Genomic DNA, 24269 nt, shown 5'->3' with positions numbered 1-24269 from the left:
TTGGCGTCCACTGGCGCGCACTTGGCGTCCACTGGCGCGCACTTGGCGTGCACCCGCGCGCGCCTGGAGTCCATCCGAGCGTCCCGGGCGTCCGCTCTCAAAAGCTTCCTGCTTACTATGACTTTCTTACGTATTTCTCGGTGGAAAGACGGACACGAGTTCAGGCGACGTTCGCCTTCTTACTTCTCACTGAAACGCATAACGAGAGAGAGAGAGAGGACGTGAAGCGTCCTCTTCTATAAGCTTCTATTTAGAGGGCGCGAGTCCTTCCGAAAGCTCCAACCCTGCATGGGGAGGACGCTTCGGAGGACGAGAAGCAATCTTTCAGGATTCGTGCACGCGCACGCACTTTGGCAGTCGGGGATTTTCATCAGAAACTGCCGAAGGCACGCCAGATCGGTGGGGGTTCCTTGTAACCCTCCTTAGGCTTTCGACATGCTCCCTCCCCGGGTCCTGGGAGTCAAGCAGAGGGTCCCGGCCTAGAGGGCGAAACGAGGCCGATCTGACGCACCCTCCACTACAAGGGGTATCACTGCACTTCTGCACTTCACTTTTACTCTCTAAAGCAAGCACCCTTTCGATTCTAAGATACGAATCGAAAGAGTATCAGAGAAAAGGGCAATTCCTCTACAGACACTGCTTAGGGCCCCGAAGGCAAACACTGCAGGGTTAGGAGTAACAATTCAGAAGTAGCACTTCCCAGCAATGAAGGAGAGCGAGCACCTCTCGTAGACATATTCATAGCCCGTAGGCCATACTACAGGGTAGGCAAAATAAAGTCTACAGAAGGTAGCAGGTTCACTACCCTGACTTTTGTTTACTGATTAATTGCGTACATACGAATCATAACGTCTTCCTTACGGAATTAGACATGTTTACTGTTAATTGCGTACTTACGAATCAATACGTCTTCCTTACGGAATTAGACATGTTTACTGATTAATTGCGTACATACGAATCATGACTTCTTCCTTACGGAATTAGACATGTTTACTGATTAATTGCGTACATACGAATCATACGTCTTCCTTACGGAATAGACAAAGTCTCACATCCTTACATGACAAATCTCAACAAAGAAGCAAGACCCATACCCCTCTACATACCAAGTGCGGATCTACCGAAGCTTTCGGTAGCCACACCCTATCTTTGCAGACAACCCCGTCTGAAAACTAGCCTAACTAGATTCAGATATTTTATGCAAAAATGAATCAAATTCAAATCAATTTAAGATAGCGTATGCCTAGCCACAAATCAAGTAAATAAATCAAAAGACAATTAGGATACTTAGGGCAATGAAGTTTCCAAAATCCTAAGACGGAGGTACTGAAAACAGGTGTTTTCAGCACCGGCGACAGAAAAATTATGAATAGAAAATGGGAATGGTTCCTGATACCCGCCTCCCAGCGGCGGGAATGGGTACTAACCACCTGGCCGACCACTGCGTGTGTCGGAAGTTTTTAAAATTCTGTCGGACTTCAGAAAATACAGCTATATATATATCTGAACAGGTAAGTTTCATGAACAAACGATAGAATATTGTCAAATGGGGGAAATTCACTGAATTGACAAAACGTAATCCAGGAAGTCGAGCATTTTATTTTCGATTCCCATCTCAAACGAGGAAGGGGCAAGAATCCTGTTAAGAGACGGCTTACGACAGGTAGAACGACGATGTTCAATTCGGCAGCGTAAGTCCCGACTAGGAACTAACAAAATCTATCATCTGAAAAGCCCTTTCAGATGGGGGCTAAAAAGCTTGCAAAATTATCCTGGGAAGAGGAAGAAACTCTCCAACCAGCTTCCTCTCCCGTATCAAAATTTATTGGCAGTATGGCAAAGGAAGTGTCTTTCTTGAGCTTTCCTCCTTTTGATGAGTGCCTTTGCAAGAATCCTACTGAACGTTGCCGAGAGTCCTGACGTGCAGGACGTCGAGCTTTTACATAACCCATAGCTGCCTTACCGCAAGTCTTGACTGCGGTAGAGCAAAAGAGATCTTTCCTTGAGCTTTCCATAACTCCATCCAATCCTGGACTTTACGAAAAGCAATATTACTGACAAAGACCTCTATAAATCACGAAACCCGTGGTCTTGCTGGGTTTTCGAAAAAAACGAGTTGCCTTTTCCCTTTAAGCTTCCTCCGAAGCACTGCTTACTTCACATTCTTCGCAGGCGATGTAGAAGGGATCACCGAAGTTAGGTACAAAAATCTTTAGGCCCAAATCAGCTTGAAGTACTTCAACAGAAACGTTCAGCCAGGCGACACACCGGCGGTGCGCGCTCGCTGGCCGCGTCCACTGACTAGCAGCGATCACGCTCGGCGTCCAGATTTTTTTGGCCGGCAGGCGCGCACTCTCTGCGGCGCGGCCCGCTCGGCGTCCACTGGCGAGCCAGCGAGCACTCTCGGCGCGCCGCTCCGCGCTCGGTGATCCACTGGCGTGCGCTCGGCCTCGGCGTCTACTGGTGCGCGCTTGGCGTGCACCCGCGCGCGCGCCTGGCGTCCATCCGAACGTCCCGTCCAAGCCGAGCGTCAAAAAAAAAGCGTGCAGAAAAGTGTCACGCTCCTGACAGGCGTCAATGCAAGCGAAACTGCCTTCAGGGAAGAGCATTAGACATCTCGGAGAGAAACCGACTGCACGAAGCAGTCTCAGGTGAAGGGTTGATCGTGTGAGAATACGCGGGGCGAGGGAACGCCTTCTTATTCTCACAGCAACAAAGCTAGGACGTCCGCGCTCAAAAGCGTCCTGCTAATATGACTTGCTTTCCCTTTTCTCGGTGGGGAAAGACGTAAACACGAGTTCCCAGCGACGTTCGCCTTCTTACTTCTCACTGCAACGCATGACGAGAGAGAGAGAGAGGACGTGAAACGTCCTCTTCTATAAAGCTTCTATTTAGAGGCGCGAGTCCTTCCGAAAGCTCCAAACCCTGCGCAGGGAGGACGCTTCGGAGGACGAGAAGCAATCCTTCAAGGATTCGTGCACGCACTTTGGCAGCCTGGGAGTAAACTTCAGGTCTGCCACGAAGGCACATCAGATCGGTGGGAGTTCTCGTAACCCTCCTTCGGCTTTCGACATGCTCTCTCCCTGTTCCTGGGAGTCAAGCAGAGGTCCCGGCCTAGAGGCGAAATAAGGCCGATCTGACGCACCCCTCCACTACACAAGGGGCACTGTCACTGCCACTTAGCCACTTCACTTTTGCTCTCCAAAGCCAGCACTTTCGATTCTAAGTTACGAATCGATAGAGTATCAGAGAAAGGTCAATACCCTCTACAGAAACTGTTTAGGGCCCGAAGGCAAACATTACAGGGTTAGGAGTAACAACTACAGAAGTAGCACTTTTCACCACAATGATAGGAGAGCGAGCACCTTAGATTCCAAGATACAAGATGGAATCTATAACGTTAAAGGGCATTGAACCTCCCACGAGACATTATTTATTTAGCCCGTATGGCCATACTACAGGGTTAGGCAAAATAGTTCTAACAGGTAGGTTAGCCTACCCTGACTTTGTTTACTGATTAATTGCATACATATGAATCATACGTCTTCCTTATGGAATTAGACAAAGTCTCACACTCCTTACATGACAAATCTCAACAAAGAAGCAAGACACATAGCCCTCGTGCATATCGAGTGTGCGGAACTACCGAAGCTTTCGGTAGCCACACCCTATCTTAGCAGACAACACCTCTGAAACTAGCCTAACTAGATTCAGATATACAAAAATGAATCATATTCAAAACAATTTAAGATAGTATGCCTAGCCACAAATCCCAAGTCAATAAATCAAAAGACAATTAGGATATTTAGCGGCCATGAAGTTTCAAATCCTAAGACGGAGGTACTGAAAACAGGTGTTTCCAGCACCGGCGACAGAAAAAATTATGAATAGAAAATGGGACTGTTCCTGATACCCGCCTCCCAGCGGCGGGAATGGGTACTAACCACCTGGCCGACCACTGTGTGTGCCGGAAGTTTTTGAATTTCTGTCGGACTTCAGAAAATACAGCAATATATATATCTGACAGGTAAGTTTCATGAACAAAACCAGTTGTATCATCATTTACTGTATTTATTTATTTATTCACTTATTACATTTTACAAATAAAAAATATGAACACCAGATAAATGAAGGTAAAAATAAAGCCTTATAGTAACTTTATATATAAAAAACCAAACCAGAGAAAAAGCGAAAAAGCTATTTTTTCTGAGGACAAGAAACTTGACAAATTAGTTTAGATACCCCTGATGCCCCTAAAGTTGTTTTCTGTGATGAAACTAATCTTAGAAAACGTAGAAAATGACATCGACCAATTTTTGAGATATACTATAAAATTTGCGATTTCCATATTTATTGGCGGGGCTTTCGCTTTAGTTTTTGCTTTTTTTTTGTTATTACGTGCTTATTTACTGTTCTATTTTGATAATACTTTATGTGCATGTTCCCAGGTGCGATATACCAACATTCTGTAAGACCGAATTTCTATTCAAGACTGTAGTTTTCTCACCGACCACCAGTGTCCCTTGTACAAGGGACACTGAGTTTCACATTTTTTTTCATAAAATCATTTATTTTCCCTGTAGGATGATAAAACTAACAGAGAATATGCGTTATTATAGTGGTAATAATACCTGATAATTTCATTAGCCTGTCTTGATTAGTGTATTTTTGGCAAATATTTTTACGATCGGCACCCCTCCAAACTGGAGTCACTAACGAGAGATTCAGTTCGGCAGCGAACGCAATGTTTACATTCTGCTCACCCACCCGGTAAAGAAGGGGTTAAGAGCAATCCAACCGTAATCCAAAGGGATCCGTAATTCGTCACCAAAATCAATCAAATCAAAGGTGTAAATGAAGGCCGGGCAAGACCAAAAAGGAGTTCGCTGTGGATACATCTGTACTCCACCGCGAACGATAAGTGATTGACGTGAGAGGGCAGGTGTGACTGGCCCGTGAGGCAGGGCTACCAGCGGTGGGCTGGTAACTAGGTAACGAGGGTGTTTGCCAGGAGATTGGCAACACTGATAGTTTATTTTAACCAAAGATTTGGTAAATTTTTAATAAATGAGGGTTCGGGCTGGTAAGTGACCAGGGCTTATTCAGGTGTTCAGGGGGTGTATTGCAATATCTTTTTTTCTAATAGTACATACACAAAGCACTTCTGTATGCCATCTTTTCTCTTTCTTTTTCAAGCACATTTCATATTTGTTTCTTGATATCCAATCTGAATAGATTACGTATTCGTTTTTCCTCAGTAATCAATTTTTGCAACTAGTCCATATGTTATCTAGAGCCACATGTAGCTGGAACTTCTTGAACAAGGGAAAGCACTGCTATGAGAACGAAAGAAAGCATTAAACAAAAAAGGTAATCCTGGGTAAAGGTTTGGTCTAAATAATGGCATTGTTTTTAATCTTGCTGCAAAGCTTCAAGTAATTAACAGAGTACTAAGGTTACCTTATATTGCAGCTACCTCCAGGACAAACTTGAGCACAATGTAGAACTTCAGAACTTCCCTTACTAGGGTGGAGTAGTATATTTAATCAGAGGCTACCCTTACTAGGGTGAAGTATATTTAATAAGATGCTAAAGGCTCTTCCCTTAAATTAAAGACACAATTATGGATAGTATCAGATGGCAGATAATTCCAAATCTGTGCTGGCAAAAGTTACAATGGGTCATATCTTTAGCTGTACCACTGGAAAAAGGACAATCACCACTATTTAACCCTGCTACACAACTAAGCTGAGCACACATGAGCAATATTGCTCTGGTGAAAGGATTTTATACACAGATGGAGGAAGTGCTTTTATAATACAGATGGAGGAAGTGCTTTTATAATGACAGTATGAGAAAAAATTAGCCTCACTACCACAAGTAAATTTCCAATACTCCAAAACAATTTCCACACATATGTGATGCAAAACACTGTCTGACATCACAATAAACATAAGACAGTTTCTATTCCCAAGCCAACAACACAAATTTACAGTGCATTAGTATCCTGACCACAAAAATCATAATAGACTACAATGTATTCTAAGGAAATTAAAACAAAAAATTATGTACAGTACTGGATTATGTTTTTGTTTGTTTGTATGGTGATTTTACGTTGCATGGAACCAGTGGTTATTCAGCAACGGGACCAACGGCTTTACGTGACTTCCGAACCACGTCGAGAGTGAACTTCTATCACCAGAAATACACATCTCTCGCTCCTCAATGGAATGGCTGAGAACCGAACTCGTGGCCACCGAGGTGGCAGTCCAAGATCATACCGATCACGCCACTGAGGTGCTGGATTATGTTTTTCCTATTCTTAATTGCTTGAGCTTCTGATTACCAAAAATAAAAGTACAACAATTAACTTACCATCATCTTCATCATTAGCGGCTTCTTTTTTAGAAGAGGATGGGGAGTTTTTGTTATCAAAGGTCACTCGACGATTTGCATCTTTTTCACTTTTTTGTGAAGTTGCTGACTTGGGTTTGCCTTTGGGTAATCCATCATCCAAATCCTCCAAATCCTATATGAGTAAAATCAGCTACATCAATTTCCAGGAAGCTATTCTAACAATGATATCATTTGAAAATGTTTTTCATGTGAACGATATGAATATCTTATCAGCAACAACTGGTTTTCATATTTGAGATTCCTTTCCATTACAGTGATTGAATGAATTACAACGAACCCCGTATTCGTGGACTCATGTATTTGCGAACTCCTCTATGTGCCTATTTGCAGGAAATTCAACTATACACAGTATTTTTCTATGAGAAATATGACAATTTGTCGAAAATTGCATTTTTCCTAACTATACAAACTGAGGTCCTTTAACAATAGAAGTAGCTAGCGGCAGCTGGAACGGTCGTAAGCTTCGAACAACAAGGGGAGAAAACGGTAGTTAACTGCTTGTCCGACAGTCGCGCGCCGCGCGACTGGGAGGTAAACAAATCACTTTGCTTTTGGCCCATGCAAAATACGCAGAGTGAGGGGTGGCATGAGGAGGGACTATATGTAAAGGACCTCAGGTTTGTATAGTTAGGAAAAATGCAATTTTCGACAAATTGTCATTTGTTCCGATACGTAATACAAACCATCGGTCCTTTAACAATAGGAAGACTCACTTCTTGGTGGGAGGAATCTGAGTCTTTTGATGAACAGACTGGTGTTCGTCCATACCCTGGAATGCCTCCTGGTCGTAAGAGCGAGGGAAGGATCCAAGCCTCTGTCCAATTGATCGGGGTGTGCACCGCAGGATCAATGGTCAGACCTCTGGGCCGAGTACTAAGAAAGAGGCAAGCGTATCTCTTCGTACCAGCAAGCAAGAACTTGTTCCTGTTTGCAAGAGGCAACATAAAGTATGGGTTGTCTCAAGCTGGCATCCACTTCCTCCCCCATTGTTGGAGGAAGTGGTGGATATACGCTCCTATCCCTAGTGAAAGGGATAGGATGGGGCTCTGTTGAGTAGCTCACCTGCATCTTGTCCTTATCCAGCAGGGGTGACGACCGTGTCCCTCTCCAACCACAGGTAGAGCGAAGAAAAAAGAATGGGAAAGAGGAGCCAGTCACACTCTCATTCACTCATCCATTCTTATGGTCACACCAGGACTCAATGCTGTTCAGCTGCGAGGGTCTGGTTCGCTACAACGTGTTGAGCAGCCACCACGGGTCCCAGGAAAAAAGATCCAAGGACCTGTGGGCAATATCCACAAGGTAGAAGAATGCAGGTGGTCTGGTTGACCAGACCCCTGCCTTCCGTACCTGCGCCACGGAGAAGTTCTTGCGGACAAGGCGCATCTCCTTCGCATCGAAGGCGGTGAAGTCCATTAGGGAGGGGATTGTGAACGACTCGAACCAATCGTCAGGGACCTCGAAGGGTTTTCTGAGTTCTTCGCTACGAAGTTCGGTACGAAATCGGAGCGTCACGGATCCCCATCCCTGGATGCTTGACTTCGCAGGAGAAGTCATGCAGTTCCTCAGAGGAAAAGAAGGAAATAGTCGCATGACCTATACCATCTTCTCACTTCGGTGATGTCCAGTACCCATACTGGGTCTGTCCGTTTGCACGAAGTCTCTCGCATCCTCCTATCCCCATGCAGCGAAGTTCTCGGTAGTGGATAGGACACCGACACTCCATGGTGGGTGTCAATGGTATGGGTACTGTGACAAGCTATTAAAACGAAGTAATGATTGCTCTGTAACAACCGAACTAAGTCAACAGCGTAGTTCGTAACTGACTCGGACGCTCTGACAGCTGCCCGACTGACTGCGTTCGGTAGGGAGGCAAGTTGTCAAAGCATCCGAGTAAGTCACGTGACTTCGCCTTTAAAGGGTTTATGCCGAGAGACCCAAACAAATAACTGTATTTGTTTGTCACCAATGCCGGACAGCGAGGTGATGATTCTCTTAAGGCATGTGCCCAACAGGCGAAAGTCAATTGCCTTCTAGAGACCGAGGTCCCTGAAGGTAAAACATCTCATGGTTGTTGAATCTCAGCTAAGGAGAAACAACAATAGTACCGTTGAAGACGAAGGTAGATATTGAATGCAACCTACGTCTTCACAGATGAATCGAGAGAAGGATTCTCAAGATTCATAACCTGTGCTTACAAATGACTGAAAACGCTAAACCGCTATTTCATTGCTGTCCGGTGAGAAGTCGTAGTTGCAATGAAAGCGGGGCGTTCTTCAGTAATGAAAACACAGGGGAAAAGAAAGCCGCCTGAAGAACTGCTTCTCATGGGCTGAACATTTGGAAGTAGAGCTGTCAGGTCGGAGAGGTAGGCGATGTCTTCTGACACATCTCGTAATTCGGTTGAACAATGAACAATTGTACACCTACGAATAAGAGATATTTTGAAGACAAACTCAGATGTCTGCAAAATCATTCGCATTATCGCAGTGCGATGCAGCGGGAGACTTGTACAGACTTCTGTTACCGTGCGGTAAACAGAAAGATGAAAGAGTCCAAGAGATATCTCTGTTGAAAATTCTCGCAATGTCGAAGCGATGGAATCTAGCGTCACAGCAGTAGATGGTCCTTCATTATTGCGAGAATCCCCGTTAATCAGAGACCTAAGTCCATGATTGTTGGGCAAGAGTACGGTTCGGTAGTCAATCAAAGCAGGGCAGAGAGAGACATACATGACCGTGCATATCGGAGGCCCAGCTGATACTGAGCTGCTATCAGGCAGTTCAATACGCAGTAGTTGAGCCTGAAGCTCTCGCTGACTCGTCATCCTGAGTTGCCAGGTAATCCATTATTCCACGAAGGAATGCGTTCGGCTAGAACTACCGAGCATAAAAATATGCTCGAGCAATTATTTAGGCGAAACGAATTTCGGTAAATATAAAAGTTGAAATTGTGTTGTCGTGACAAACCATAAGTATATAAAATTGAAACTGGAAAACTCCTGGGAGGTTGCAGGCAACCCCGAGTTGCAGTTCAATTAGAATACTTCTCTTATAAGTCGCAATCCGTAGATAACTAGGATATGCGCCTACCCCTCGGACAATTCAAACTGCTTAGTAGAATCATGTCGCGAGGTTAATATACGTAGTATATTTTGTAGGATTCTGAACAACGATCTCCATCCTAAATTCTTTCCTTCAAGAAAACAAAATAAGGATTGGAGATCGACACCTTCGATCTCTATCAAAGAGAGTGAAGGAGAAGTCTTCCTCGAAGGAAAGCTTCAATGGTGAACAGAATACTAAGAACGATAGTTCAAGCCGCCAAACTGGATATTCCGTCCGATCTTCTCTTAGTCCATTGGTTTGGTCGCCTACTGTGAGATAGTTTCTTCAGCAGCAGTCTTCTTCCCAATGCTAGAAATTCCAGGAATTCGAGCATAGGCGAGGTTCCGATTATCGTGTATATCGGGGATTTCTCGTCTCGCTCACTTTGGACCGTGGTCTCGCGTAAGTGTTTGGAGATCGTAAAACTCGAACACTGAATGCGTTAGAAATTCCGTAGAATTCTAAGCAGTCTGCGAAACCCCCACCGAATTCGTCAAACGATATCGGCTGGTGGTCTCTCGATTCCCGTAGAAATCGAGAATGGGCAGGATTTCCTCCTCAACGACCGGGGCTTACGTCAGGTAGGACCCGAAGGTCCCCCCGGTAGCGCAGTCCCTGAACGTGGATCCTACAGAGAAATCTCTGTAGGATCCCTCCCCTTTCCCTCGTAACCGTAAGGAGAGAGGGAATGGGGGAGGAATTGGATACTCGCTCGCCTTCCCCCCAGTGGAACTAGCAGTTGGAGAAGAGTAGGAACAGCCATCGCCTTGCGGCGATGGCCTCTCAGAGTCTGGGAAAAACGTATCGTCAGGAGAAAACGTTTTCCCGCGGAGGGTTACGAACTCTCACTGTAGGTAAGGGTCTGCCGCCACTGTGAACGTCGTCTGGGTGGGGCTGATCGACACCTGACAGGAGAGAGCCGATACCGTCCTCCGACTCATTCCAGTCCTCGTCGAGGTCGGAAACCTCTGGGAGGACCGAAGGAGTATTCAAATACGGTGTCCGAAGACACGTAGAAACGCCGCTGTCGCAGTAGAGGAGGTGGAAGTAGCTTGATCGACCGGCCAGAACTGAGAGAGCCTTCTTGTCCGGAGACGAGAGACTCTGGTTCGAGACAGAATCGGCAAGTTCCGATCGCGGCAGCCCACCGTCGGTTTGGGTTCCCTCTCGGGCCCCAAAACGACTCGAGCAGAGACATGGGGCTCTGCTGGTGGGAGCGGCAATCCTTCCGCAAGGTCATTATGCTGACGAATCAGCTTAATGACTTCTGCAAATTCCTCTGTATCTCGGGAGTAACCGTGTCTTGCGGAGTAGGACCGTCCAGTCCCTCCAACAAGAACAGATCCCGAGATACTCCTCCTTCAGAAGGAGGAACAGCGGCAGACCCCTGACGGTCGCCTCCCGCTATCTTGCGCGTATGTCCTGGTCGGTCCCTAGAACCAGTGCCATGGTCCATACGGCGTCATAGCGGGGATCGCGAGCGGCGCACCTCTCGCGATCACTCAATAGGTACCCTCTCCCCTCCCGGTGTAGCCCTAGGAGGTTGAATGGAAGGTACAGGAGAGGAGGCAGAACCTGACGGACTCCCCCACCCCCTAGCTCGCTGGCAGGACCAGCGTGCTTGGAGGGCTGCTGCTGATCGTCCACCCGCAGTGGCGATCGAGCAGCAGGCCTAGCCTTGCGCTCGCCTGGGGCGAGAGGCTCGGCTGAGAACGTCGACGCTGATCTCTAGCGTCAGGCGAGCTGTTGCTGGTTACCGTCTCCGCCCACCCGGTCCCGATGGGAGCGGCGTCAGGCGACCTGCTAGGCTCGTTGTCGCGGTGAGACCGGCGAGCGTCCTCTCGGCGCGTCGAGCCGCTGGTACCAGCCGTGGCTGGTACCGACGCCCGCAGGGGGGACCCCTTCCTCGCCTCAACCCGTGGTCTGGTTTCAGCGGACCGTCAACGTTCAACCCGAGCAGCCAGCTGGTCGCTGCGAGAGCGTCCACTGGCCTAGCGAGAGTCGTCTGCACGACACTCGCCAGTCTTCTGCTCCGCGCTTCGGTCTTGGCGGCGAGCGAGCTCGAGTGTCAAGACTTTGGCTGGACGGTCTCCCGCGGGGGGAGACCGTCCACTCGGTACTTCTCGCTAACGAGAAGCCGAGGCGGATCCTGGTTTAGCGGCAGAACCGCTAGAACCAGGCGAGGAAGTGCCAGCCGAAGCTGGTACTCCTCTGGTCCCCGTCTTCTTCTCCTTGGTAGAAGAAAAGAGCGGGCCCTGTTCCCGAGGGAGCAGGAGGACCTAGCAGAAGAGCTCCCCGAATCGCCGGGGCGAGACGGGCCCTTAGAAGGTCCCGAAGGAGCCTTCTTAGGGGGGAAAACCTGGGTTACCAGCTGGTCGCTGCAAGAGCGGCCGCTGGCCTGGCAAGAGTCACCTGAGGTCGTCTCACCAGCCTTCTGCTCCGTGCCGCGTCTTGGCGCCGAGCGAACTCTGGCGCCGAAACTTGGCTCACGGTCTCCCGAGGGAGAATGTACACTCGGGATCTCTCGCGAACGATGAGACCGAGCCGGAACCTGGCGTAGCGGCATCGCCGCTAGCACAGGCGAGGAAGTACCAGAGCTAACCGATACTCCTCTGGTCCCCGTCTATCTCTTCCTTACGGAAGGGGAGACGGGCCCCGCTCCCAAAGGAGCAGGAGGACCAGCAGAAGGACCCCCCGTCCCACCGGGGTGGGACGGGCCCTTAGAAGTTCCCGAAGGAGATTCTTAGGGGGGAAGGCACACCAGCCTTCTTCTTCTTCGGCTTATGGGCCTTAGAAGTCGAAGGGGAAGAGGCAGCAGCAGACGATGAAGAAGAAGATGACAGCTTCCTCTTCTCCTCTTCCTCGTCAGCTCACGCAGGACAGTCGTCAGGTCCTCCATCCAGGCCGGAGCCGGGGCTATTGCCGAAGCAACACGGCCCGACTGCACCTGTCCGGAAGGACCTGGACTGGGGAAGACACACCGTGGGCAGGACCAGCATGGACAGGCACAGGAACCAGGAGCGACAGGAACAGCAACCAGCTCAGGAGCGGCAGGAACAGCGGCAGCGGTAGACCCAGAAGGGACAGCCAAGCCAACAGCGGGAATCACATCAGCGGCAGGTACGGCAGGCCCAGCGATCGCCTCGTAGAATCATCGGCAGCCAGCGGAACCTGGGTCCTGGCGGCCGGTCCAGGGGCGAGCTGCTGGAACAGCGGAAGTCTGGGGCAGGCAACAAGAAGAAAACAGGCGGCGGCGGCAACCCCACCTCGGTACGGCTGCGGCCCTAGTAGCGGCAGACGGCGTCATCGACACAGCATGGGGAGTGTAGACCAGGAGGGGGGGGAGCAGCATAAGCGGCCGTGGTAGTAGTGGAGACCGCCCCAGACCTCGCTAGACGCTGCAGCAGCCCGTGGATGCTAGGCACGCCCTGCCTCCGCGGTGGTCCATACCTGTCCAAGGTCGTCTCCCACGGATGTAGCACCTGCTTTTGGTAACATAGATAGATAGTAAGAGGGTTCCCTCACGCACTGGGGGGGGGAAGACATGCCCCACCCGAACGCAAGGAAGACCCCAAATACAAAATACAACGAAGAAGCTGAGCGGGGGGCAGGAAGGAAGACGAAGAATCGGATACCAAGGGAGTCACGGGAGAGCTTTCCGACGACTTCCTGGCAGACCTTCGCTTCCCCTACCCCGCACAGCAGTGAAAAGTAATATGAAAATGAAACAGAATACTGCCCTTGCGATTCACTTCATAGAACTTAAAGGGGAAAAGATCAATTCCCGGGTAAGAACGGAAACTTGATCCAATAATATGATGCTATCATAAAATGATATTGTTAAGATACAATAAAGTTTTGTACATACTTACCTGGCAGATATATACTTAGCTATAGTCTCCGACGTTCCGACAGAATTTCAAATCTCGCGGCACACGCGACAGGTAGGTCAGGTGGTCTACCTTACCCGCCGCTGGGTGGCGGGCGTATGAACCAATCTATCTCTCCAGCCAGATTTTTTCTCTTTCACCTGTCTCCTGAGGGGAGGCTGGGTGGCCCATTAGACGTATATATCTGCCAGGTAAGTATGTACAAAACTTTATTGTAGTTTAACAATATCATTTTTGTACATGAACTTCCCTGCCAGATATTATTACTTAGCTGATTGGCACCCTTGGTGGAGGGTAAGAGACAGCTAAAGTAATAAGGAGAGATAAGAAACAAACTGATGTTGTAGGATATAAATAACCTTGGTTCTTACCTGTTCAGGCAGAAGACTTCAGTGATATTATCTCTGAGTCTGCGTTGCCTGGAGAGCTACAGCTAGGACGTGACCTGATGCTGAAAGACTCTCGGATCTACCACTGGGATATGTGATCCCTTTTGTGTGGTAGAATCCAAGTCGGATCCTGTTAAAGGGAGTTTCGTCCCTATCTTAACAGGTCCTAACCACTACTACTGCAAGGAGCCACACTCATCAGACCACCTAACCAAAACTACTAAAGATTAGTATTACGACCTAAACAAAGATGCCTTCATGCATCCTCTTTAAGGCAACCAACAACAACAAATACAAGGGGGAAAAATTTATACTACTAAACAGGATGAGTTCCAGCTCCCTGCCCCAGCACTGAATCGCAGATACGTACGGGCCCAAGGCGAAGCATTTTTCGTAAGTGATTCTCACATCACGTAAGTAGTAGGTTCGCGAACACTGACTGACATCTCCAGAATGTTGTCTCCATCAGATTTCGCACGGACATATTCTTGTTGAAAGCAAGAGAAGTTGCTATGGCTCTTACTTCGTGTGCTTTCACTTTAAGAAGCCTAAGATGTTCTTCTCTGCAGGATCCGTGTGCTTCTTTGATGAGGCTTCTCAAGAAGAAGGACAATGCGTCTTCGACAATGGACGAGTAGGGTCTTTTACTGAACACCACAGGACCTCTCGGTTGGCTTTCAGTTGCTCTTTTCTTCTAAGGTAGTATTTCACCATTCTCACTGGGCAAAGGGTTCTCTCGGGTTCTTCTCCTACCAAAGAAGATAACCCACGAATCTCGAAGTTCTTGGCCAATGGACTTGATGGGTTCTCATCTTTGCAAGAAAACCAGGAAGGAAAGAGCAAATGAGAGAAGTCCTCCTTAAACCCACATTACCATCAATCGCCTGAAGCTCACTCACTCTTCTGGCGGAAGCTAGAGCCATCAAAAACAGAGTCTTCCTGGTAAGGTCTCTGAATGAGGCTGAATTAGGGGGTTCAAACCTAGAGGACCCAAGGAATTGAAGGACTACATCCAAATTCCAGCTAGGTGTCTTAGGATACTGCATTTTCGTTGTATTAAACGACCTAATAAGGTCCTGTAGGTCCTTATCTTCCGATAAGTTGAGGCCCCTGTGCCTGAAAGACATTCGCCAACATACTACGATAGCCTTTAATCGTCGAAACCGACTAAGCCAACATTCTTGTCTTAAGAATAAAAAGAAAGTCTGCAATTTGATTCACAGAGGTACTGGAAGAGGAAACGTTATTCCTCTTGCACCATCTTCTGAAGACATCCCACTTCGATTGGTACACTCGTAATGTGGAAGACCTCCTCGCTCTAGCGATTGCCTTAGCAGCTGCTGACGAAAAGCCTTTCGCTCTGACCAGTTTCTGGACAGTCTGAAGCCAGTCAGACTGAGAGCGGGGAGGTTTTTGTGGTACCTGTCGAAGTGGGGCTGTCTGAGTAGATCGCTCCTTAGAGGAAGCGATCTTGGAAAATCCACTAGCCATTCCAGCACCTCTGTGAACCAATCTTGTGCTGGCAAAACCAAAGGGAGCTATCAAAGTCATCCTCGCGGAATCTGACTCTGCGAACTTTTTTAAAAAGTCAACCCCAGAATCTTGAAGGGGGGAAACGCGTATACATCGAGTCCTTTCCAATCAACGAGTAGGAGAGCGTCTATCCCTATTGCTCCTGGATCGAGATGGGTGGAGATCAATACATATCCTCGTCTTTTGTTCTTTGCAGTTGCAAACAGGTCTAAGAGAGGCCTGCCCCACAACTTCCAAAGGCTCTGGCAAACATCTTGGTGCAGAGTCCACTCTGTGGGAAGGACCTGATCTTTCCTGCTGAGGAGATCTGCCCTTACATTCCTTTCTCCCTGTACGAATCTGGTGAGAAGTTTTATCCCCCTTTCTTCTGTCCACAGAAGAAGATCTCTTGCTGTTTCGTACAGAGAGAAGGAATGCGTCCCCCCCTGTTTCCTGATGTATGCCAGAGCCGTGGTGTTGTCCGAGTTTATTTGCACAACTGCTCCTGTCACATCTGACTCGAACTCCTTCAGAGCAAGCCACACGGCTATTAGTTGCTTCCTGTTGGATGTGAGCCAGGAAGACTGGTCCCCATCCAGGTTCCTGACACCTCCTTGGTTCCCAGAGTCGCCCCCCAACCTGTTTCCGACGCATCGGAGAACAACACCAGGCTGGGTTTCTGGGATTGAAGAGGCAGTCCCTGCGAGAACTTGTCGGGATCCGCCCACCATGCTAAACCTCCTTCTTGATTTGAAGAGTAATTGACAGGGAGAACTTCAAATCCTGAGAAGGATGACTCCAATTCCGATGAAGAAAGAAATTGGAGCGGTCTCAGGTGCAACCTTCCTAGGGAAACAAATTGCTCCAGTGAGGAGAGCGTCCCCAGCAGACTCATCCACTCCCTCACTGTGATACTTCTTTCCCTAAGAAGGTTGTTACTTTTTCGAGTCCCGGGCTATCCTCTCCTGTGACGGAAAAGCCCGAAAACTCAGAGAGTTCATCTGGATCCCCAGATAAACGCACTCTTGAGCGGGAATCAGACTTGACTTCTGCAGATTGACCAGAAGTCCCTAAGGAATAAGTCAAATCCAGGGTTTCTTCAAGTCCTTCAGACAACGATCTCTGGAATTGGCCTTATAAGCCAATCGTCGAGATAGAGCGAAATCCTCACCCCTTCCAGGTGAAGCCATTGTGCCACATTCCTCATGATGGCCGTAAAGACTTGGGGGGCCGTGGAGAGGCCAAAACACAGGGCCCTGAATTGGAAGATTCTTCCCCCCCATCATGAATCTTAGAAACTTCCTCGAGGAAGGATGGATTGGTACGTGGAAGTAAGCGTCCTGTAAGCCAAGGACACCATCCAGTCCCCTGGACGGAGTGCTGCTAACACCGAGGCGTGGTCTCCATCGTGAACTTCTTCTTTTCGACGAAGAAGTTCAGGGCGCTTACATCCAACAACGCGGTCTCCATCCCCCTGAGGATTTCGGAACTAGGAACAGGCGGTTGTAAAAGCCTGCCGAAAGATGATCTGCCACTAGTTCGATCGCCTCCTTTTCCAGCATCTGATCTACCGCTAGTCGGAGGGCTTGATTCATGATGGGGTCCCTGTATCTGGCCGTCAACTCCCTCGGGGTATTCGTCAAGGGAGGCCTCGAAGAGAACGGGATTAGATAGCCCCTTCCTCAAAACAAAATTGACAGGGTCCAGGCATCTGCGTCTTTCTGGGCCCAGACTTCTGCAAACTGTAAAAGCCTGGCGCCTACAGTTGTCTGAAGACTTGAGTCTTACTTGGGAGGTTTGATTGACTTCGTAAAAGTCCTCCCTCTTCTGTTTGGTTTCCGACCTCTGAACGAAGAGGATCTAGAGGTAGATGCCCCTCGAAAGGGTTCCTGAGAGGTCGGCTTAGCTTTCTTTGTCTTAGTCTGAAAAGGTAGGGCGCGGCTTCCTTGCAGACTGTGCTAGAAGGTCCTGCGTAGCTTTGGCAGAGAGAGCCTTCGAAATGTCTTGAACCAGGTGTTTAGGAAACAGCTGTGTAGAGAGAGGGGCAAAAAGCAAAGACGATCTCTGAGCATGTGAGACCGACTTTGTTAAAAATGAGCAAAATACTGATCTTTTCTTCAAGACCCCTGCTCCAAACAGTGAAGCTATTTCGCTGGCCCCATCTCTCACCGATTTATCCATACAGGATAAGACACAATTCAAATCTCCGGAGAAAACGTGTCCGGTCCTTGAGTTTTCTTGGCTAGGACTCCGAGGGACCAATCGAGAGAAAGTTGAAAACTTCCAAGACTCTAAAAAAATGCCTTTTAGAATGTGATCCATTTCATTCATTGCCCACGTAGTTCTGGCCGAATTCAAAGCTGATCTTCTAGTGGCGTCTACTGTGCCGAAAATCTGCGTCAGCTGAAGACGGAAGGCCCAGTCCCAAGGGTTCTCCTGTCTCATACCAAAATCCTGTCCTTCCTGAAAGCTTCGACGGAGGGAAGGCAAACATTGTTTTCCCGCTTCCTCTTTAGTACGCATCCATGAACCGAAACTCTTGAGCGCTTTCTTCATAGAAAGAGTCGGCTTTCATTCTCACACACGAAGATCCTTTCGTTGCTTTCGCTGTGGAGAACAACGAGTGGTGGAGAAGGAGGAGCAGTAGGGCTCAAAGACTCTCCGAACTCCTGAAGGAGAAGTTCTGTGAGCTTCTTGTACGAAGAAAACTGTTGCCGATGTATTAGTTTCTTCCTCAGAGGCTTCCTGGTCTTCTTGAGGAGGAGAACGGGGATGAGGATCCTTATGAAGAATCCTTAGATGATTTCCTAGCTGGGGTACAGTGCGATGAAGGAGACAAACGTCTTGAATGAGGAGAAGATTCCAAAGTAGAAAGGCGTACAGGAGAACGGACGAGTTTGTAAAAGAAGGACGCTTATCCGAAAATTCTTGTCTAAACTCGCATTCTCTAGAAAGACCACGTCTATCCCTAGGGAAACTACGAGAGGGAGAGCGCCTGCTAAGATCCTGTCGCCGATCGTGAGGAGAGCGGCTACTAGGCGCCGAGCGCCTATCTGTCACAGGGCGCTTAGTGGAATCCTGGCGCCTACCAAGCGGCGAAACGTTGCTAAAAATAGGGCGCCTTTCAGGAGCAGGGCGCTTTAGAGGCTCTTGATGCCTACGAAGCGGAGAGCGGCTGCTACGCTCCGAGCGCTTAAACGAAACAGGGCGTTCTGCGAGATCTTGGTCCTTACCAAGGGGAGAAACGTCTGTAAGGCTCCGAGCGCCTAACAGAATCAGGGCGCTTGAGGCGTTCTTGACTTCTAGCAAGAGGAGACCGATCAGGAGTAGGGAGGGAGTCTCGAGAACGAAGAGCGCCTACTAGGAGAACGAAGCAAACGAGGATCAAGGTGTCTTTCTCCAGGAGAACAGCTACTAAACGAATGACGCTACCAGGAGCAGGGGCTCCTACTAGACTCTTGATGTCTTACAGGGGAGGAGCGAACTCCGTGCGATGACGCCGCCTACCAGTCACGTTATCCGACGCCCGACTACAGTAGTCGGAAGGAGAAGTGCGCCTACTTTCAGAAGGGCATTCCCTAGGTTCTCTGAGAAGACGAGGAGAAGAAAGAGACGGAGACGACGAACCAAGTCTTCTATGACTGAGCGACTCTCTCTTCTTGCACGAACTCTAGAAGAAGGAGAAACAGAAGGGGCTGAGCGTCTACCCGAGGCAGGAATCCGATTTGAGGAAATATCTTCATAGTCCAAGGAGCGCCTATCCGTCGAATGGCGTCTCGACACCTCCGAGCGGGAGTGGTGTTCCTCTCGTGAAATGTTACGATGAGTAGAAGAATCCTCAAAAGAAGGAGAACGCCGATTACAAGGAGAGCGCTCTTCCGACGAAACGCGCCTCGATCTCTTGATCGGGAGAGACAAATCCTTCCTTCTACGCGATCTCGATGCCAAGGAGTCCCCAAGGCTGTGATCTGAGCTTGTAGGCCCGCTAGTACTCGAGAAGGAGAGTCCCCAGGATCTTCTTCCGAAGCAAGCTCAGCGCGAGGCGCGGGAGAAGGAGGGCGATCACCGGATCTCCTAGGCTTCTTTGCTTGCAAGGAAGCTACATCAGAAAAGTCTTCTGGGCTGGACGCTAACTGTACTGAAGGAGCCTCCGCAGCCCTCTTCAACGGGCGTGACGCCTCCTTAGAGCTCACCCACGCTTCGGCGAAGGAGAAGAGGATGACGAAAAACACTGGCGAAGAATATTCTTCTTCTTACGATCCAAGGCAGCCTGGGAGCGAACTTCAGGATCTGCCGAGGGGACGCCTGACCGGTGGGGCTCCCTAGCCCTCCTGCGGCTTTCGACTTTCCTCCTCCACTGGAACTGGGAGTCTGGAAGAGGTCTAGGCCTGGAGGCACTAAGGAGCCGGTCAGACGCACCCTCCACATCACTGGGTACACTGCACTTATCATCACTGACACTCTTACCTTGCTCAGTACGAAGATTCTTGTCTTCCTTAGAACACAAGGAAGCTTTTGAGGCCGCCGCCTCCGAAGACGAAATCTACGGCTTCGGTGCGGGGAGCAGGAGCTGCGACCTGGGAGGAAGGTTCTAAAACTACATTAATGTTAGTTTCATTCTCACTCATTCTCGACCTGCTCGAGCTCCTTGAAGAAGCTTTAGTACCCTATCCCTTTCAAGTTTCCTAAATATAAGAAGAAAGAGCCTTATATTCATCTTCGTTCAAAACCTAACACATCTTGACACGGGTTACTAAACGAACATTCATTCCCCCTACATTTAACACAGAAAGTGTGAGGGTCCACCGCAGCTTTCGGTAACCTCACCTTACATCCATCGGTCACACATACTCTAAACAAAACCGGAGTTTTGGAAACAGAATCAAAATCAGACATTCTACAGGAAAATCCAGCGCAAAGTCAATAACGGTCCACAAGGTCATGCGTAATGCCAAGCCAACATAGAGCGAATACGTCACCAAAATGTTCAAATCAATCTCCAGGCAAGCGAGAAATGAAGAATATATCGGAAGAAACGACAACAGTTGTTATCGCTTCAGCGGCAGAAAAAAATCTGGCTGGAGAGATAGATTGGTTCATACGCCCGCCACCCAGCGGCGGGTAAGGTAGACCACCTGACCTACCTGTCGCGTGTGCCGAGATTGAAATTCTTTTTTTTTTTTTTTTTTTCTGTCGAACGTCGGAGACTATAGCTAAGTATATATCTGGCAGGGAAGTTCATGTACAAAAATATATATGAAAATGAAAACAGAATACTGCACTTGCGATTTCATTTTCACATAAAAAAATCGTAAGGATCAATTCCCGGGTAAGAACGAAAATTGATCCAAATTAAATTCATGTAAATAAATAAATGAAAATGAAAAGAATATTGCAATTGCGAATCCACTTCATTGCATTCTATTATACAAAATTAAAAGGCTCGTGCCGAGCGCAATCACACTCTCGGTAACGAACGCACAGGGCAAAAATATAATGAAAAGAGTACTTACATTTTTCAATTACACACTTTCGCCCAAAATACATGACTCGGCGCGAGCGCGCCCGCCCTCGGCACCGAGACATAATTCAAGGGTTCAATTCATGAAAAGAGAGGAAATCGCCGCATCTACGGCGATAACTCCATGTTGGTTCATAATTAAGTAATGAAAATGAAAACAGTGTACTTACAGTTTCATTTTCAAGTCAAACAAACCATTAGTAGAAAAACACAATATAAACAAAGCATACGACGATGAAGCGGGCAGAGAGCGATGACGAACACGTCCTTCACACCCGCGGCCGAACGCAAAAGTGGATTTGTTTACCTCCCAGTCGCGCGGCGCGCGACTGTCGGACAAGCAGTTAACTACGTTTCGTTCCCCCTCCCCACTTGGTTCGCAAGCTTACGACCGTTCCAGCTGCCGCTAGCTACTTCCTATTGTTAAAGGACCGATGGTTTGTATTACGTATCGGAACAAATCCACAAATTACTGTATTTTCATATGAATTTTATTATAAATTGCACTTTTTGTGATAAACCTACTAAAAAAACCAAGAATATACATTTTTGTGGATTTTCTTGAATTTTAACTAACAAAATAGGCAGTTTAAAGTGTTTTTATTGGGGTTCAAAGTATTTGCGGATTATAGCTATTTGCGGGGGGGTCTGGTGCGCATCATCCCCCATGGATAGGGGGGTCCACTGTACAAGTATCACAACCAAATATAACAAAACTACAACATTTTAGCAACTTACAGCCATTAACTTTGCCATTTCTTCTGGATTGACATCAGAAACAGGATCTGAGTCCGCGGCACTGAATTCAATATCACTCATTGTGACGGCAGGCTAATCAGTTTGAGACAAGATTAAAGATGCATTGGATACACTTTCCACTGCCTGTAAACAAATAAATATCATTTAACTGATATGTCATATGCCATAATCAAGGAGGAGAGGTAGACCAAAAATGAGATGGAGAGACACAGTTAACACGGACATGCGGGAGAGGAACATGAGTGAGGTAATGGTGCATGATTGCAGAAGATGGAGAAGACTAATAAAAAGCGACCCCATATAAAGATGGGAAAAGCTGAAGATAAAGAAGTTAGTAATAATCAATAAACCTGACATGGTCCTCATGCAATTAAACATTTTCAAACAGAAAGGTAACTGTATTTAAATTAACAGTGCTTTGAAAATTATATATACCTGAGATTTTCATATAATACCTTCATTGTAAATATTTCTATAATGCATACCTGTGAGGTAAAGCTATGCTACTGAATTCTTATCAAACAGAATATTTCAAAAAGTTGAACAAGGTACTCATTACCACAGCATATATATACTGCCAATTACATATAAATGTACCATATAACTTTGATATTTCAGAAAATAAAGGTGCAATATACTAATTAACTTAGTCTAGGCAAGAACTAGGAAGTCTATTGATCAAAGAGAACTTGCCAGGCTCCACCTCTTTTTTCATGACAAGAGCAAGGAAGTCTATTGATCAAAGAGAACTAGTTAGGTTCTACCTCTTTTTCTATGACAATGTGAAAGGCTTGGAAGACATGGTAACCTTAACACCAGACCTCAATATCTGAAACATTAACACTTAAGAAACTTAGATCTGTCCTAATGGCAAATTGTGCACCACCCATCTAACCAGACAAGGTCAAAGATTCACATGGCTATAGTAGATTCACATCAACCATGCATTTCATGTCTAGGCCATTCCCTTACGACACTCCTCTCGAGAGAGTTCACATAGGCAGGATGTATGTTCCACCTCTCCTTTCAAAAGTATCCCTCAGGAGAGCTCGGAACACAAATGCTGCCTATGTGAACTCTCGAGATAGGCTGAGAGTTTCCAGCCCCGTGATTGGCCTATCAACAGCCAATCAGGAGCATCGTAAGGGCCGGGCCTAGATATCAATATATGGTTGATGTGAATCTACTATAGCACTGGAAAGGAACAGCATCTGCAGTGGTTGTATGGAGCCCAGTAAAGACTGACCAGCCTCTAAATAGTAGCCAGGTGGAGCTGAGAGAGAGAATGCCCTAGCCTCATTAACCAATACCAAACACGTTGTCCTGCAGAGCTTCTCTGCATAAAAGCATAAACAAAATTCAGTCAATTTCTTACGTTACCTAGTAGTATACTACTATAGGTATAATTTCTCAAGTTAGGCTATTAAAGTACTTCTTCTGAAGGTGGGTCCAAACAAGGTTAGGGTGGCCAAAGCTAGTCCACTCGGTTGTTTATCCTACTGGAAATGTAGACCTAGCTATACCTAGGTAGGTATTTCATGTCACGGTAGATCATGTCACAATTTACAGCTTAGGTACAACAGGCTTAGAGGGGTCCAAGAGTACTTTACTTAAGGTGTACCTAGAGTAGATCTGTATCTAGCCTACCTATTAGGCTAGGTAGTATACATAGCTATACCTAGTGTAGGCCTTATAGGCTACCACAATAAGTATTTAACGTGAAAATGTCTCAATCGTCAGCATAAATAATACTAAGTAGTACTACCTATACCTAGCTTTACCTAAGTACTAGGCTAGTAGCTAAGGTAGACTACCTACCTAGCCTAGGTACCTACTTAATGAAATTTCATGTAGTAGTAGCCTACCTAGCCTAGTAGATTTGACAACTCGATAATCAAACTAGGTTATTCATACTGATCAAGTTTAAAACCATTAATACCTGTAAAATAAGCCTACCGTTCTCGAACAGAATTCATATCATTTCTGCCCTAAATGTGTCCGATGAAGGAAGGCTGGACGGGTCTGTCTACTACATTCCTCGAGGTCTCTGACACCGTCTCCTCCCTAAAGGTCATTCAGAGCATACTAATTCGGTCCAAATAATTAATGAATGTCATCTCGGCCTTTCCTAAATATGACAGTAAATACCGGAATTACATTGAACTTTAATAGCCCTAGTTTTGAATTTGTACGTTGTTGCTTGGCAACCTAGGGTTGCAAGAGAGAGCATTTAACGTTTGTTATTGTTTACATTAACCGCTGAGGTCGTCTGGCGTTGTCAAGAGTGCCTTTTGACCATATAACAGAAATTGTTCTGATTTTAACAGTTTTCCTAACTGAATAATACTTAACGAAAGTAATTTTGACGAAAATCTGTTGTGATTTCCATTCTGTTATATGACTTTCTTTGCATAAGTTTCCAACGTAGGTACGTGTTGCTTCTTTCCGGTTTCTTTTTACAAGAAATAATGTTAGGGTGGAGTGAATTGAACAATGCAATTAAACACTAGGGAGAACATTGAAAACATAATTATCGCACTTGTTGAAACACCAAATCGGATATATACTACACAAGAAAGTGGAAATTGGTGATATTATTGAGATTATAAATAATGAAAGTTATGTCAGTAACAGAATGCAAGTCTAATATATTATCTTTCAAGTCCAAAATATT

General features: G+C 47.0%; 1 protein-coding gene across 2 annotated transcripts in view; it reads right to left on the bottom strand.

Annotated features, from left to right (window-relative positions):
• LOC135212887 (uncharacterized) overlaps nt 1-23874 on the bottom strand; it is a 56655-nt gene extending 32781 nt beyond the window's left edge. The window contains exons 1-3 of one of the 2 annotated variants that reach the window (XM_064246643.1): nt 23535-23874; nt 21575-21718; nt 6376-6529 (exon numbers count right to left, since the gene is read on the bottom strand). In XM_064246643.1, the coding sequence (XP_064102713.1) occupies nt 6376-6529; nt 21575-21655 (235 nt within the window). In that variant the 5' untranslated portion in view covers nt 21656-21718; nt 23535-23874. The remainder of the gene's footprint in view (nt 1-6375; nt 6530-21574; nt 21719-23534) is intronic. The other variant, XM_064246642.1, reaches the window with a different exon arrangement.
• Nucleotides 23875-24269: the final 395 nt, after the last annotated feature.

This window comes from Macrobrachium nipponense, chromosome 41 (genome assembly GCF_015104395.2).
Source record: "Macrobrachium nipponense isolate FS-2020 chromosome 41, ASM1510439v2, whole genome shotgun sequence".
In the NCBI taxonomy this organism is placed as follows: Eukaryota; Metazoa; Arthropoda; class Malacostraca; order Decapoda; family Palaemonidae; genus Macrobrachium; species Macrobrachium nipponense.
Note: the sequence above shows the minus strand (reverse complement) of the source record. Positions and strands in the feature narration are given on the sequence as shown.